At 54.4% G+C, this 12,440-nt stretch overlaps 1 protein-coding gene across 2 annotated transcripts in view; it reads right to left on the bottom strand.

The window, feature by feature from the left end:
- Window positions 1-5,470: 5,470 nt before the first annotated feature.
- DNAI2 (dynein axonemal intermediate chain 2) overlaps window positions 5,471-12,440 on the bottom strand; it is a 30,299-nt gene continuing 23,329 nt past the window's right edge. The window contains exons 10-15 of one of the 2 annotated variants that reach the window (XM_053569036.1): window positions 11,555-11,778; window positions 10,287-10,422; window positions 9,521-9,667; window positions 8,537-8,755; window positions 6,579-6,713; window positions 5,471-5,916 (exon numbers count right to left, since the gene is read on the bottom strand). In XM_053569036.1, coding sequence (XP_053425011.1) covers window positions 6,582-6,713; window positions 8,537-8,755; window positions 9,521-9,667; window positions 10,287-10,422; window positions 11,555-11,778 — 858 coding nt within the window. In that variant the 3' untranslated portion in view covers window positions 5,471-5,916; window positions 6,579-6,581. Of the gene's footprint in view, window positions 5,917-6,004; window positions 6,714-8,536; window positions 8,756-9,520; window positions 9,668-10,286; window positions 10,423-11,554; window positions 11,779-12,440 lie in introns of those variants that run through there. The other variant, XM_053569035.1, reaches the window with a different exon arrangement.

Raw genomic sequence — 12,440 nt, 5'->3', positions numbered from 1 at the left:
GGCGGGGCCCGAGGAGGGCACGGAGGGCCGCCCCGCCCCCTTCTCCCCGCCCCCGCGCCCCGCCCCGCGAGAATTGGCTGCCTGGGCCGGGGAGGCGCCCGAGCCTGCGCCGCTGCCCGGCGTGTCCCGGCCTGTGTCCCTGGGCCCTCGGCGCGTCAGTGCGTCCGCCCAGCGACGCGGCGTCCGTTTGGTGGCTCCTGGATATCAGCCCGCGCCCCCTGGCTCGCGGCTCAAACCTCGCTCAACTCCCTGACAGGACGCGCCTGGCCGGCCACGCGGCTCGCTGGGCGGACGCTCGTGCCTCTCCGGCCACGCGCGTGGGCCGCCCGTTCTGTCTCCTGGTGTTTCCAGAGCGGCGGCAGCCTCGTGTTTCCAGGGCCGCTGCGTGCATCGTACCTGGGCCTTTGGTTTGGGTGTCTGCAACTACCGTTCAGCTGCAGGGTGGGTCAAGAGTCCTCCCTTTGCCCAGGCCGCTGGGCACCACGTGTGTTACCAGGGGTGTGCTACAGAGGAGCGTGCCTCCTTGTACCCAACTAGCAAACAAGGCTCTGTCCCTAAACCCAGAGTCTGGGTGCAGAGGGCTGAGTCCCTGCACACTCTGGCTCCCTGCCTGCTGGAAGAGCCACCATACTGTGTAAAAGGTCTTAGACACTGCAGTTGCCATTCTTGGTGACAATAACAATGACACACTCCCGGAGCACAGGGGAAATATCCCCATCCTCAGGAGGCCCCAGGAAAAAAGGATTCTGGGCTGGGCTCTGCCTCCGACTAGTCCCAACTACCTGGCATCAGCTTTTCCTCCCTCCCTCTGGGCCTGGCTTCCTGGTGATGTTGGAGGTCTTCTGACTCTGATGGTGCATCTTTTGTGGCCTCTGCCTCTGCAGACACTAAACCCAAAGCTCCTTCAGAGACCTGGAGGGGATGCCACAGTGGGGTTTACCTCCCACGGAAGAAACTGGGAAAGGAAGAGCTCATGTCCCCTGGGCTGTCTCAGACACCAGGTGTGACTCCAGAGGCAGGCACCTTGCCAGCCTGTGCCCTGGGACTGGCTTCCCCACCTGCCCCAGGGAGCTTGTGTTAGGAATAGTTATTAATAAACACAACAAGAAGCAGCCTCTGCCTTGTGTGTGATAAATAAATAAACCAAGTAAAGCTTGGTGGTGGGAACCTCTGCAGGGGGTTTGTCCTGTTCTCTGGCCCAGGCTACCCCCAAGGCTGCACCCTTAGCCTGGTTGGTTTGCAGATGGGCACGGCCTCACTGCAGCAAGAATCATGAGGTTTTTAGGACATGTTGGGCTTGTATTTCAGACCCTTAAATAGAATCTGTTTAGATCAACCAAGGAGATCTCTGGTCAACTGGGCTGTAGCTATTATAATATTTGCCTTTTGCTTTTCTGTTCCTCTCGTGCATCTGTCCCACCCAGGATGACCCAGAGTGGTGATGGGTAAAAATAAGAAGCTCCTAAGAGGGAGGTCCCACCCATCTTACATGGAGACTTGTCTTAGAGTCATCTGTATTCTTAAGCAGAGTTTTCTGCTTGACTTTTGTATTTTTATCAGTGGAACCTCCATCCCCTGTGTAGCCATACCTTTATGTCATTTCCATCCCGTCCTCTCTTCCTTCCTTTCTCTGTAGCCAGGGCTGGAATGCAATGGTGTCATCACAGCTGGCCGAAACCTCAAACTCCTAGACTCAAGTGATCCTCCTGCCTCAGCCTCCCAGTAGCTAAGACTATAGGAGCCCACCACAACACCTGGCTAATTTTTCCCTTTTTTTTAAGAGAAGGGGTTTTGCTATGCTGCTCAGGCTGTCTTGAGCTCCTAGGCTCCTGCAATCCTCCTGTCTCAGCCTCCCAAAGGGCTATAGCTATAGGTGTGAGCCACCACTCCTGGCCTGTTTAAGTCATTTTCCTTATTATTATTGAGACAGAGTCTCACTATGTCATCCTCGGTAGAGTGCCATGGCATCACAGTTCACAGCAACCTCAAACTCTTGGGCTTAAGAGATTCTCTTGCCTCAGCCTCCCAAGTAGCTGGGATTACAGGCGCCCACCACAACACCCACCTATTTTTGTTGCAGTTGTCATTGTTGTTTTTTAGCAGGCCCAGGTCAGGTTCGAACTCGTCACCCTTGGTGCATGTGGCTGGTGCTGTAACCACTGTGCTTTGGGTGCCAAGCCTCATTTTCCTTTTCTTCTCATCTTCTATATTCAAATCCTGTAGTTCTACTGCTGAAAATGTTTCTCTGCTTCATCATCTCTGGCTCCAGTTTTTAACCCTTTTCACCTGTTTGATGTTGTATGCTCCCTGGCCAGGTGTCTGGCTGCAAGATCTATTCCCCCCTATGGAAAGCTGCAGCTCTAACACAGAAGTGCAGGCAGCTCCCTCGCTTCCCATGACCTCCCTCAGTCCCCTGCCCAGCCTGGGCCAACACCATTCTGCCCTGTGGACTTAGGCTTCCATTCGTCTTGACTGTTTGTCCCCAAACATGGGCCCTCTGCTGGACCTTTGCGCATGGTAGTCCACCCTTCCAGCTTCCTTCTGTCAAATTTCTCTTTGTCTTCTGGATCAGAGCCCTTCTCTCCTGGCCCACAAATCTCTCACTGTGTCTTTATAGAGGCTGAATCAGAGTAAGCTCCATTCCTGGTACTGCCCTGGAACTGGATCCTGTCCCATAGCTTCTGTCCCTCATCTCTACTCGCACCGCTGCCACCCACAGCCTGGGACGTCAGTTCCTCATCTGGATGATGACAGCACCCTCCCTGGTCTGTCTCTGGTTTTGCTCTCATCCAGTTGCTGTCCACACCCCCACCCTTCTGAAAGACAGATCAGCATCGTCACCTTACCGTTGTCTCAGTTGAGGGACTGGGTCTTGACAAGGTATTCAAGGTAGAGTGCCCAGTGAGGGGCTGGTCAGTGAACGGGTGAGGAACCTGCTCTTATAAAGCTGGTCACACACAGCAGCAGCATTTAATTGATATCCACAGGTGAACATTGCAGATCCCCGCAAATGGCTGGCACTTGTCAGTCAAGGGATTTATGGGCCCTGGTTTCATCACCACTATTCCTCCTCAGCCCTGGAAACCATGGTGTAGTGAGAACCTGTGAGCTCCGGAGGCCAACTAGGTGCTGAATCTGCATTGTCATATTTAATCTTCCTGAGGGTCCTCAGGCTCAGGGAAGTTGAGGAACTGCTGTTGGTGACCAAACCATGACCTGGCCTCAGACTTGTCTGAGCTCCTTGAAATCTTCATTCATCTACCTGAAGTGGGTCCTCTGGTAGGCAAAACCTCCCCTACTTAATAAAAAGGCGGCTGCTCCCACACCCAGTGCTGATGGCATCAGGGCCCACATCCATGCGGCAAAGATACTTTCAATCAGAGATTTGTAATGTTCTCCACCTCGCCCAAGCCCACCTGCAGTTGGAAACTACTAGTTTTGATGAGCCCTGAGCACTTTCTAAAGCCCTTTGACACACCCAGTGCCCAAGAGATTGGAGTCCCACCTGCTTGGGAGCCGAGCGTGGCTACTCACAGGCCGGACTCCCTGAGAGCTTGGTGGGGGTGGGGGCGGGGGTGTCACTGTAGGAGGGAAGCCCGAGCGTGGCTACTCACAGGCCGGACTCCCTGAGAGCTTGGTGGTGGTGGGGGTGGGGGTGTCACTGTGGGAGGGAAGCCCTGACTCAGGGTTTTTCTCCTGAGCACCCTCCCAGGTTGGGGGCTCTGATGCTGAAGGGACCCAGAGAGAGCTATTCACAAGGCATTCTTGTGGCTCCTCATGCCTATAACTTGACCCCAGTAATAAATGCTGTCTAGGTGGCCATCAGCTGCTTCTAAATGATGGAGGTGAGAGGCGCGTATCGAGCATTTACTCTGAACCCGATGGCTGACATCTTATTTCATTGACTTGCTCAGATCATCCCTGGCATTAGGGAGTAGAGGGCAGAGAGGCAGGGATTCTGGAGCCCTTGGCCATGCCAAGCTGCCCGTCTTCTTGGCATCCTCCCAGCTGGTCCCCGCTGCCTCCTCCTTCCACAGCAGATGCTCTGTCAGGCCCCTCCCCTGCTTCTCAGTGAGCGTCAGACAAGACTCTGGCCAGCCCCACCTGGCACGTGTGTGTTTTCCAGGCTGGGGCCCCTGCTCTTGCCCGAACTCACTGCAGTTCAGCCACCCTGACACCTCATTGTTACTCAGACAGAGCGGTGATGGCTTCTCCTGTCTTTGGGGTATTGTGTGCATGCTGCTCCCCTGCCCGAGGTGCCCTCCCATACAGACACCCACATGGTCTGCAGCTGCCTCGTGCTCACTCTTAGGGTCTCAGCTTCATTGCCGCTTCCTCACGGAGCCCTCCCTGATAGCTCCTTGCCCTCTAGATACCAGGCTGGTTCCTCCTATTAACCCTCTCGTAGTGCTCTGTGCTCTTCATTAAAACGTCACTTTACACAGTGTCGTTCTCTAGGTACCTGTGTGAGCGTCAGCTGTCTGTGTTTCCCACTGGCATACAGGCTGCAGGAGGGCAGGGCCTGTGTCTGGTTTACTCACTGCTGCTCGTGGCCCACACCAGCTCGGTGCTGGATATGGGCATTACCCAGATGGCAAGCACCCCAGCTGGGTTCAGACTTACCCTGGCTACAAGCCCCATAAAACACAGCTTCTAGGGATCATTTCTGTCCCAGTCCCCAGGCTGGCCACAGGTCCCAGCACACACTGGTGCTTGCCCCATGGTATTTGGGTGTCAAGCTGACCTTAAAGTTATGAGCAGTCACTCTCACCTCCTGCTCAGGCATCAGTCACATCTCAGGGCCACTGGCCAAGGGCATGAGAGTCCTTCCTCACAGTCCTTTCCTGGGCCATAGTCTCTAATGGCCATGGGAAAGGGAAAAGAGACAGTGATCCTCCCAGGAGCACACTGGGCTGTTGTGGTTGCGGATCAGGCATCATAGGTTTAGAGCACATTTATTTTCAAGTCGGCTGATAGGAAAGGCCACACACCCTCCCCCAGGCGGCAAGGTCTGGGGGACAGCACTGTGGTGTGACACTAGAGTCCAGCCTCTGCCTCTGCACTGCCCAGCCCCATCCTGGTGTGTCCCCCGTCCCATCTGCACTCCCCAGGGAGGGATTTCCAGCAGCCCTGGCTCTCTGATGATGTGTGTGCTTCTGTTTTGCTTTCCTTTGGAAGAGGATTTGCTCCCTCCTGACCCCTCTGCCTGCTACCTGGCCCAGCCCACTCCTCCTGGGGGCCTGAGGGTGCTGTGTGTGGGCATAAGCTCTAGGGCTGAAGTCTCAGCAAGTGACTCCCTATGTCTCACCTGTCATGTCTGCCGGGTGAGGAATGAAGATGGTGTGGCCCCCTGGCTGCCTGTGAAGATCAAGCACTCAATGAACACAATCCGAGGTTGCTATTGTTATCAGCCTCTTGCTGCCTTCAACAACTCATCAACATCTTGCTGCCTTCAATAACTCAGTGTTTCACTGGGGTGGGGGGGGACGAGGGGTGGCTGGTTTGGGGTCCTTCCTTAACAAGATTCTTAACACAGGCATTTTTAGAGGGCACTCTGGATCCCTGCCATAATCAGCTGACATCACAGGATGATGATAGCCGGGGGGCTTCCCCAGTGCACAGTCCACTCTGAGCTGCCCTCTCTCCATAATGACCGCTTCCTGCTCTGCTGAGCTGTGGCTTCAGGGTACCCCTGGAGCAGCCCCTTGCCCACCTCAGGGTCCCCGAGGTCGCTGCCCAGCATGTGGCCCCCAGTAGACAGCCATGTGGGGTCAGGAGTGAGATGTCTGGGCTCCCATCTTGGCTCTGTCCCCTCATGAGCTCTGTGACTCAGATGAGGTCCCTGCACCTCTCTTGGAACCTCCCGTTCCTCCCCTGTAGTATGAAGGTAGTCAGAATGCTGACCTTCCAGGGATGCTGTGAAAAAATCATGGGAGATAACACAGGAAGCTCTTAGCGTGGGACGAGTCACACACACTAACTGTTGTCATCGTTATTACTCATTTACTTTTACAGGGGTTCAGATACAGAGAGCAGGCCAGCGCTGAGCTGAGCTCGTAGCGTCCATCCTCCCACACACCCACAGGCCTGCTCGGAAAGGCATGTTAGAAGTGGACAAGCTTTCCATTCCCAACTTGTAGGAGGATGAAGAGTTCAGTATAGAAAAAGGAGAAACCCTTCCCCAGGACATCCTCCTGCAGGTGTCCCCAAGGCCTGCCTGGCTGTGTAAGCCCAGTGGAGGCTTTGCAAGATATTAAAGGAAAACAATTATTGGGGAGCCCCATGAGAAGCTGAGTGCAAGGAAACCCTGGGTCAGGAGGGGAGGGAGAGTCAGCCTCAGGGCGTGCTCAGCTTGGGGATGAGCCCTGCCCTTCCCTCCCTCCGAGAGGCTCAGGACCTAGCTTCTGCAAAACAGTGTGGCCCAGAGATTTGTGGGAATGAGGGGAATGTCAGGGACCTGGTGCTCCCCCTTCGTGATGCTTTAAGGGAAAGCGCAGCTTCCCCTTTGTAAAACAAAGGGGATGCTAAGGTGGGGGGAGGATGGTGCACATGGGCCAGCACTGCTATTGGAGGCCGACCTGCTAGGCTGCCGCATCCTCTTCCTTATCCTCCTCTCCCTCGGGCGCGTCCTCGTCGTCGTCGTCCTCATCCTCATCCTCGTCCTCCTCTTCATCCACCTCCTGGTCTTCCTCCAGAATTTGCTCTTGCTTTCGCTGGAGAAAAATGGCACAAAACTATCGGTGTGAGTGGGAACAGTCTTTTCGCTCTCTCACCTGGATGTTAACCCCACGAGGCTAAGAGCAGCGAACTGGCTGACGCCTGGTAGGCCGAGCATCCTGAGGACAGTGACACCAGCTCCGTGGCTGGCGAGGGCCCTGTGGGTGTTCGGAGCCTGTGGGTGCAAAAGGTGGGCAGAGCTTTGGGAATTCAACAGACTCAGGAAGAAATCCACTTGCAAGCCCAGTGATCTTGGCTAGTGCTTCCCGGGTCTCCTTCGGAGACTCACCCATAACGAGGACATGATACTCTGCAGGGCAGTGGCTAGGGTTAGAAATAAAGGGCATGAGGACTCAGCATGGGTAGGATGGTGTTAGAACCAGGCGGTGATTTCTGACCACCAGGGTGTCAAGTCTACTGCAGAGACAGTGAGAGAAGCAGGGAGTGTGTGGACAGGAGGAGGAAGGGGCCGAGTTCTGCAAAGACCAGCCCCTTCTGAGGCTCAGCTTCTTCATCTAGAATGCTCGAGCTGTTGCAAAGAGTGCGTTTTGGGAGGTATGGTACAAAGCATGGTGTCTGCCAGCCACATTGTTCCGCCAAAGGTGGCCATTGTCGCCTTTGCCTTCTAGAGGGCTGCATGAGCCATGGGTGATGGGTGGGAGGAGCCTGGGCTCTGGGACAGAAAGGCAGGGCTCTAGGCTCGCCTCTGCCACACACGGAGGGAGACCTCTGCCCCACCAGAGTCACACAGCAGGTGTGAGAGTAACATGGCTCATACCAAACCCTTCCAAATGCAAAATGCACAAAAATGCTGGTTCCACCCTTTCCTCAGACCCAGCGGGAGGGGAGACAGAAGTGAAAGAGTCTTGAGGAGGAACCAGCCATCTCCCTGTGTGGCCACCCCCACCCACCATGTCCAATCCACTCCATTAGTGACCAAGGACTTGTCGCAAGCTCTCCTGTGAGCAAAGCCAGTGTCCCAGGCAGGCATTCTTTGTAGTGACATGGGGCTGGTGTTCTGCTGTCACTGTTGTGAAATTCTTAATACTTTTTAAACAAGAGGCCCTACATTTTGCAACCTTCCCCAATCTGTAGCTAGTTTTTCATAAACGGGTAAAACTGGCAGATGCTCCATTGTTCTTTCCCCCCTTCACTATTCTTGGGGTCTTTCACGTATTGGCATCTGACCTGTGGAGCCCGAAGGGCAATGACCCAGATGAGCAATGTCTTTTTCTTTTTCTGTCCCCTGATAGAGAAAAGAGCCTGGCAAGTGACCAGGCACCATCTTTGTAGCTTAATCTCTGCATTTTCTAGATGGAAATTAAGGAACCAAGAAGTGATATAGCTAGAAAATGCTTTAAGAGCTGGGGCCATGGTGGACGAGCCGACCACAGGTCATACTCCTGACACCAAACTTGAGTAAGTCTGCATAATGTACACACCACAGCTGTCACAGCCCTTCTCTCCGCCGGCCTCAAAGCTTATTCCTCTCTGGCAGCTCACGTCCTCACCGCCCCCCCCCCCCCCGCCGCCCCAGACCCTCCTTCAGTCAATCAACATGCATTTTCAGAATGTACCCACCACAGGGGAGAGAGGGTGCCAAGAAGCATGGAGCATTTCAGGGCTCCTGCCTGCCAGGAGCCTGAAATCCATCTGGAGACAGGATTCCTCAGGAGGAAGAGAGTAATGCTTGCCAGATGACCAAATTAGAGGCCTGGTGGGTAGGCCACTGGCTCAAGGTCACCAGGACGGCAGAACCCAGGCTCCATGGCTCCCTCCTGCCCTCCAGCCTGCACAAGTCCCTGGCCAAGGTCCTTACGTGCTTGGGCTGCTTCTTCATGGCTTCTGCCTCCCTCCTCTTCATTTCAGTGAAGATGACGTCTAAGAACTCCTCCTCGGCTGTGCTGACCAAGGCCTCCAGGTCTGTGGGCAGCTCCTCCTCCTCGTCCTTACCCTCCGCCTTGCCTCTCTCCTTCAGCCTCATCTCTCGGTGCCTGGCCTCCAGGATCTTCTCCCGGTGGGTCTCACGCTCAAACATCTGGGCACACGGGGACAGAGAGACCAGGGAGAAGAGAGTGGGGGGCAGCACAGGGGCCAGGTGGGGCCTCTACTGTGCTCTCCTGGCTCTGCTCCAAACGGTCCCCACAGGGTCTGCACACAGGGCTGGTGTCAGGAACAGAAGGCTGAATACTGGGGTCAGAAGGCTGCAGCATGGACACCAAGTTACTTAATTCCAAGGAGCGCCAAGTACATGGACCACAGGGTCAGAATGCTCTTGGAAGTTATGCACTGTGGTGGCCACAGTCCCAGTGAAGGACCAGCTCCATGGTGAGACCTCAGTCTCAGGCAGAGAGGGGTTTGCCTCCCCAGCATGTCCCTTGGTTCTGGGAGGTAGCCTCCAGGGCTGCCAGGTGGGGAGAGGCTTAGGAATGCCATCTCAGTCCCCCTCCCCCAGACGCAGGCCCCTTGCATCTGTCTGGTCCATTGGCATCTGCTAAGCCATCATCGGAAAGTTCCACTACCAAAAATAAAAATATGTGTGATACTACACAGCCTGACCAAGATAAACCACTTTGATTTTCAGCTAAAAGAAGGTAAAGAGACCTGCCTGAGGCCACTTAAACTGCATAGCAGTTGAGCAGGGCCCACTCCAGGACATCACTCTGCCTGTCCTTAAATGTGTACCTGCTTTCCAGAAGGTGGGGGAGAGGGTACATACACATTTTTCTGACCAGGCTGCTTTGCCCCATGGCCAGGTCAGGACCTGTGCTAGGTGAGCTTGGCCCTGGCACAAGGCACTTACGGAAGAAGCTATGTTCTTCTCATTCCTCTGGAGGCTGGAGAGCCCCTGCGAGACCTCCAGCAGGGTGGCTGTCCCCAGCTGGGAGCCACAGGCAATGAAGCACCCATTGTCTTGCACCCGGAGGCAGAAGAGGGCCTCATCACACACCTGTTGTCAGGGTCAGGAGGGGAAGTAGGGAACAAAGTTATGTTTGTCTGACTAACTGGCCACTGGGAGGCTTAGCTACTTGGGCCCTTTCAAATTCCCTCAGCAACACCCTTTGCCCACAGGATGAAGTTCCAACTGAAAGACTGGCTGTCAAGATCCCTGGGCCTCCTTGCCTCATCTCCCACTGCATCCTGCCCTACAGTCATCCTGTGGGTCCCAAACCCCACTCCCTTCCATGGCCCCAGCCAATAAGGTCAGCTCAGCTATGATGACATGGTGACATGAGCTCAGGCCCACAGGGGCAGCTGCTGGAAGCCTGCATCTGGGGCTTCTGAAGGAATAGGCCTGGGGGAGGACAGGCCAGGTACCTGCTCTTATTGCCTTATAAATTCCCCCCCAGGTGATTCTGTTGTGTCACCAGTGTTCCATGTCCCCCAGATCCCTGAACCTTTGCAGAGCCACATGCTCCCAAAGCCAGAGAGGCAGTCAGCCAGTACGTGGCTTACTCAGAGAGGCCCTAAAAACACAAAGACACGCCCAACCATACACAGCACACCATACTGTCAGCCACCTTCAGGCCTGTCTCACTGGGAACCTGAATGCATGGGGTGTACATGACCTTCAGACTGAGAGCAGGATCACACTGCTTGAACACGAAGTCCCAGATGTCTAGGGTCCCATCCATCTTGGTGGTGAAGAAGACTGCTGGCCTCACTGGGCTCCAGGCACCATCAGTGAGGTAAGCCATGTGGTACCTGTGGAGGCCGGCACCACAGGAAAGGGGACATTATGGTTGGGAGGGTCAGAGAGACTGCTGGGCCCCAGTTCTGTTCACTCAGTCCCTCCTGGACTGCAAGTCTGAGTCTTGCTGGGCAGGAAGTTCTTCCTCGTGTCTGACTTTTACCTGTGCCAACCTCACCCAGCCATGGCTCACAGACTGCTTGTTGAAGGGCTGGGCACTGGCATTTCTCTCCTGCTAATTCCAGGCAACAAGTACATGCTGCTGGATCTGGGCTGACCCAAAGGGCTGACCCTGGGGCTCACCCAAAGGATCAGAAGAAGGACAAATGCAGAAAAGTTCAGAAAACTGAGATTCGGATTGTTAGACTTCCTAGTTGGTTTAATCTAGAGTTTCAAAAGTTTCCTCAGTGAACATGGAACATTTTATAAAAAGAAACACACACCGAGGGTGGCAAGCCCCATACTATCCCCTGCAAAGTGACAGGCTGTTATGGCTCTGTGCTGGTGTGCCTCATCCCTGCCCCCAGAGCCACAGTGTCATCTTGGACCCTATTCCTGAAATGCTGCTACTGTTGGCTGGTATTGACGACTGCCACACCTCAGCCAGGCCTGCACTGCCACTGTTACAATAGTCTGACCTGGTCTCTGCTCTGGTTTAAACACTGTGCTCACTGCTCTGTCTCAAGCTCTCTGCCTGCTCCTCCCCTCAGAGGAGAGGGTACCCGAGCTAGACAGGCTATGCGGGCATTGCCAGATGGTGCCGAGGCACCGGTTCCTCAGCCAAACTTCCTGGGTCCAGCTGGGAGAGCAGGAGAAGGTGGGCTTCATGTCCTTCTAACACAGGTCCCTAGCACGAAATTGAGATGATGAGGACAGAAATGCTTCCCACTCCTAGGGATACTTTGAGGATTATGAAAACTAAGCCATGCTGCTATTATTAGTAACTCAAACCAGTCGAAGCCTATTCCTTTGTGAAGTGCCTAAATTAAGTGACTTATTAACGCAAGCTTGTGTGTTTGTGGAGGAACGTTTTCTCCATTTTACAGATGGACATACGGAGACTCAGAGCACTCCTGGGTCCAGCTGAGCCTCCTCTGTCCCCTTCCCTCCTCTGCATCCTCTCCCATCCCCAGTGTCCTCCTTTACTTGGTCCACATGATGGAAGACTCCCGGCTGTCTTCAGACCAGATGCGGGCTGTCCAGTCACCAACAGTCAGGAAATTCTTTGGGTAGAAGGGGTTTCTCTGGAGGGCATAGATGGGGCCATGGTGGCCTGAGAAAGTGCACACAATCTTCTCAGCTGCTGTCTTGGCCTTGCGATTGCAGGATATAACAATGCCCTGCTCAGTTCCCACCATGAACTTAGTTGGCTGTGGAAGGAGTAACACAGGAGTGGAAGGCTCCATGAACCATTAGCTCTGGGCTTTGCAAGCATGATCAGCAGGCTGCTAAGTGGGGTCTGCAGGTGCTACAAATTCCCTCAGTTTAACTCCCTGCTCAGGCTTATTCCCGACCCTCTTGGGGAGTGGTCCCCACTCTTCCCAGCCTCATTAGATCCTACCTTTTTTGGAAGCTGCTCAATGAAGCCCACCTTAGCTCTTCTAGTCCCCAAAGGGTCATCACGGACCCCTTTAAAAGGCATCATTGTGTTCACAGGATCATTCAGGATCGATCCTGACTGTTTACAGAGAGACTAAAGGTGAGCAGACAGAGGGTAGCTCAGATCACTCACAAAATGGGCAGAGCCTTCTCTGGAATGATAGTAACATTAGCCATTGCGTCGTCTAGCTCAGATGTCCCTGAGGACTTAGAGCAGGTGGTCAAGTAGCCCTCAGGAAACCACCTGGCAGTCTATCATGTAATCTGCCTCCTCCCCCTGATCTCTGAGTTCTCAGAGGGGAGCAAGCTTGTTTTACTTGGTTCTGTGCCCACTAACCAGCTTATTTCACTGTGGAATACAGTATACACAAGGCTGGGCTCCTGATTCCTCATGCTGCACTCCCTCCATCTTTCTGAGCACAGCAGAGGCCTT

Source organism: Nycticebus coucang, chromosome 18 (genome assembly GCF_027406575.1).
Source record: "Nycticebus coucang isolate mNycCou1 chromosome 18, mNycCou1.pri, whole genome shotgun sequence".
Taxonomy (NCBI): Eukaryota; Metazoa; Chordata; class Mammalia; order Primates; family Lorisidae; genus Nycticebus; species Nycticebus coucang.
The sequence above is the reverse complement of the archived record's forward strand: the minus strand, read 5'-3'. Positions and strand labels throughout refer to the sequence as shown.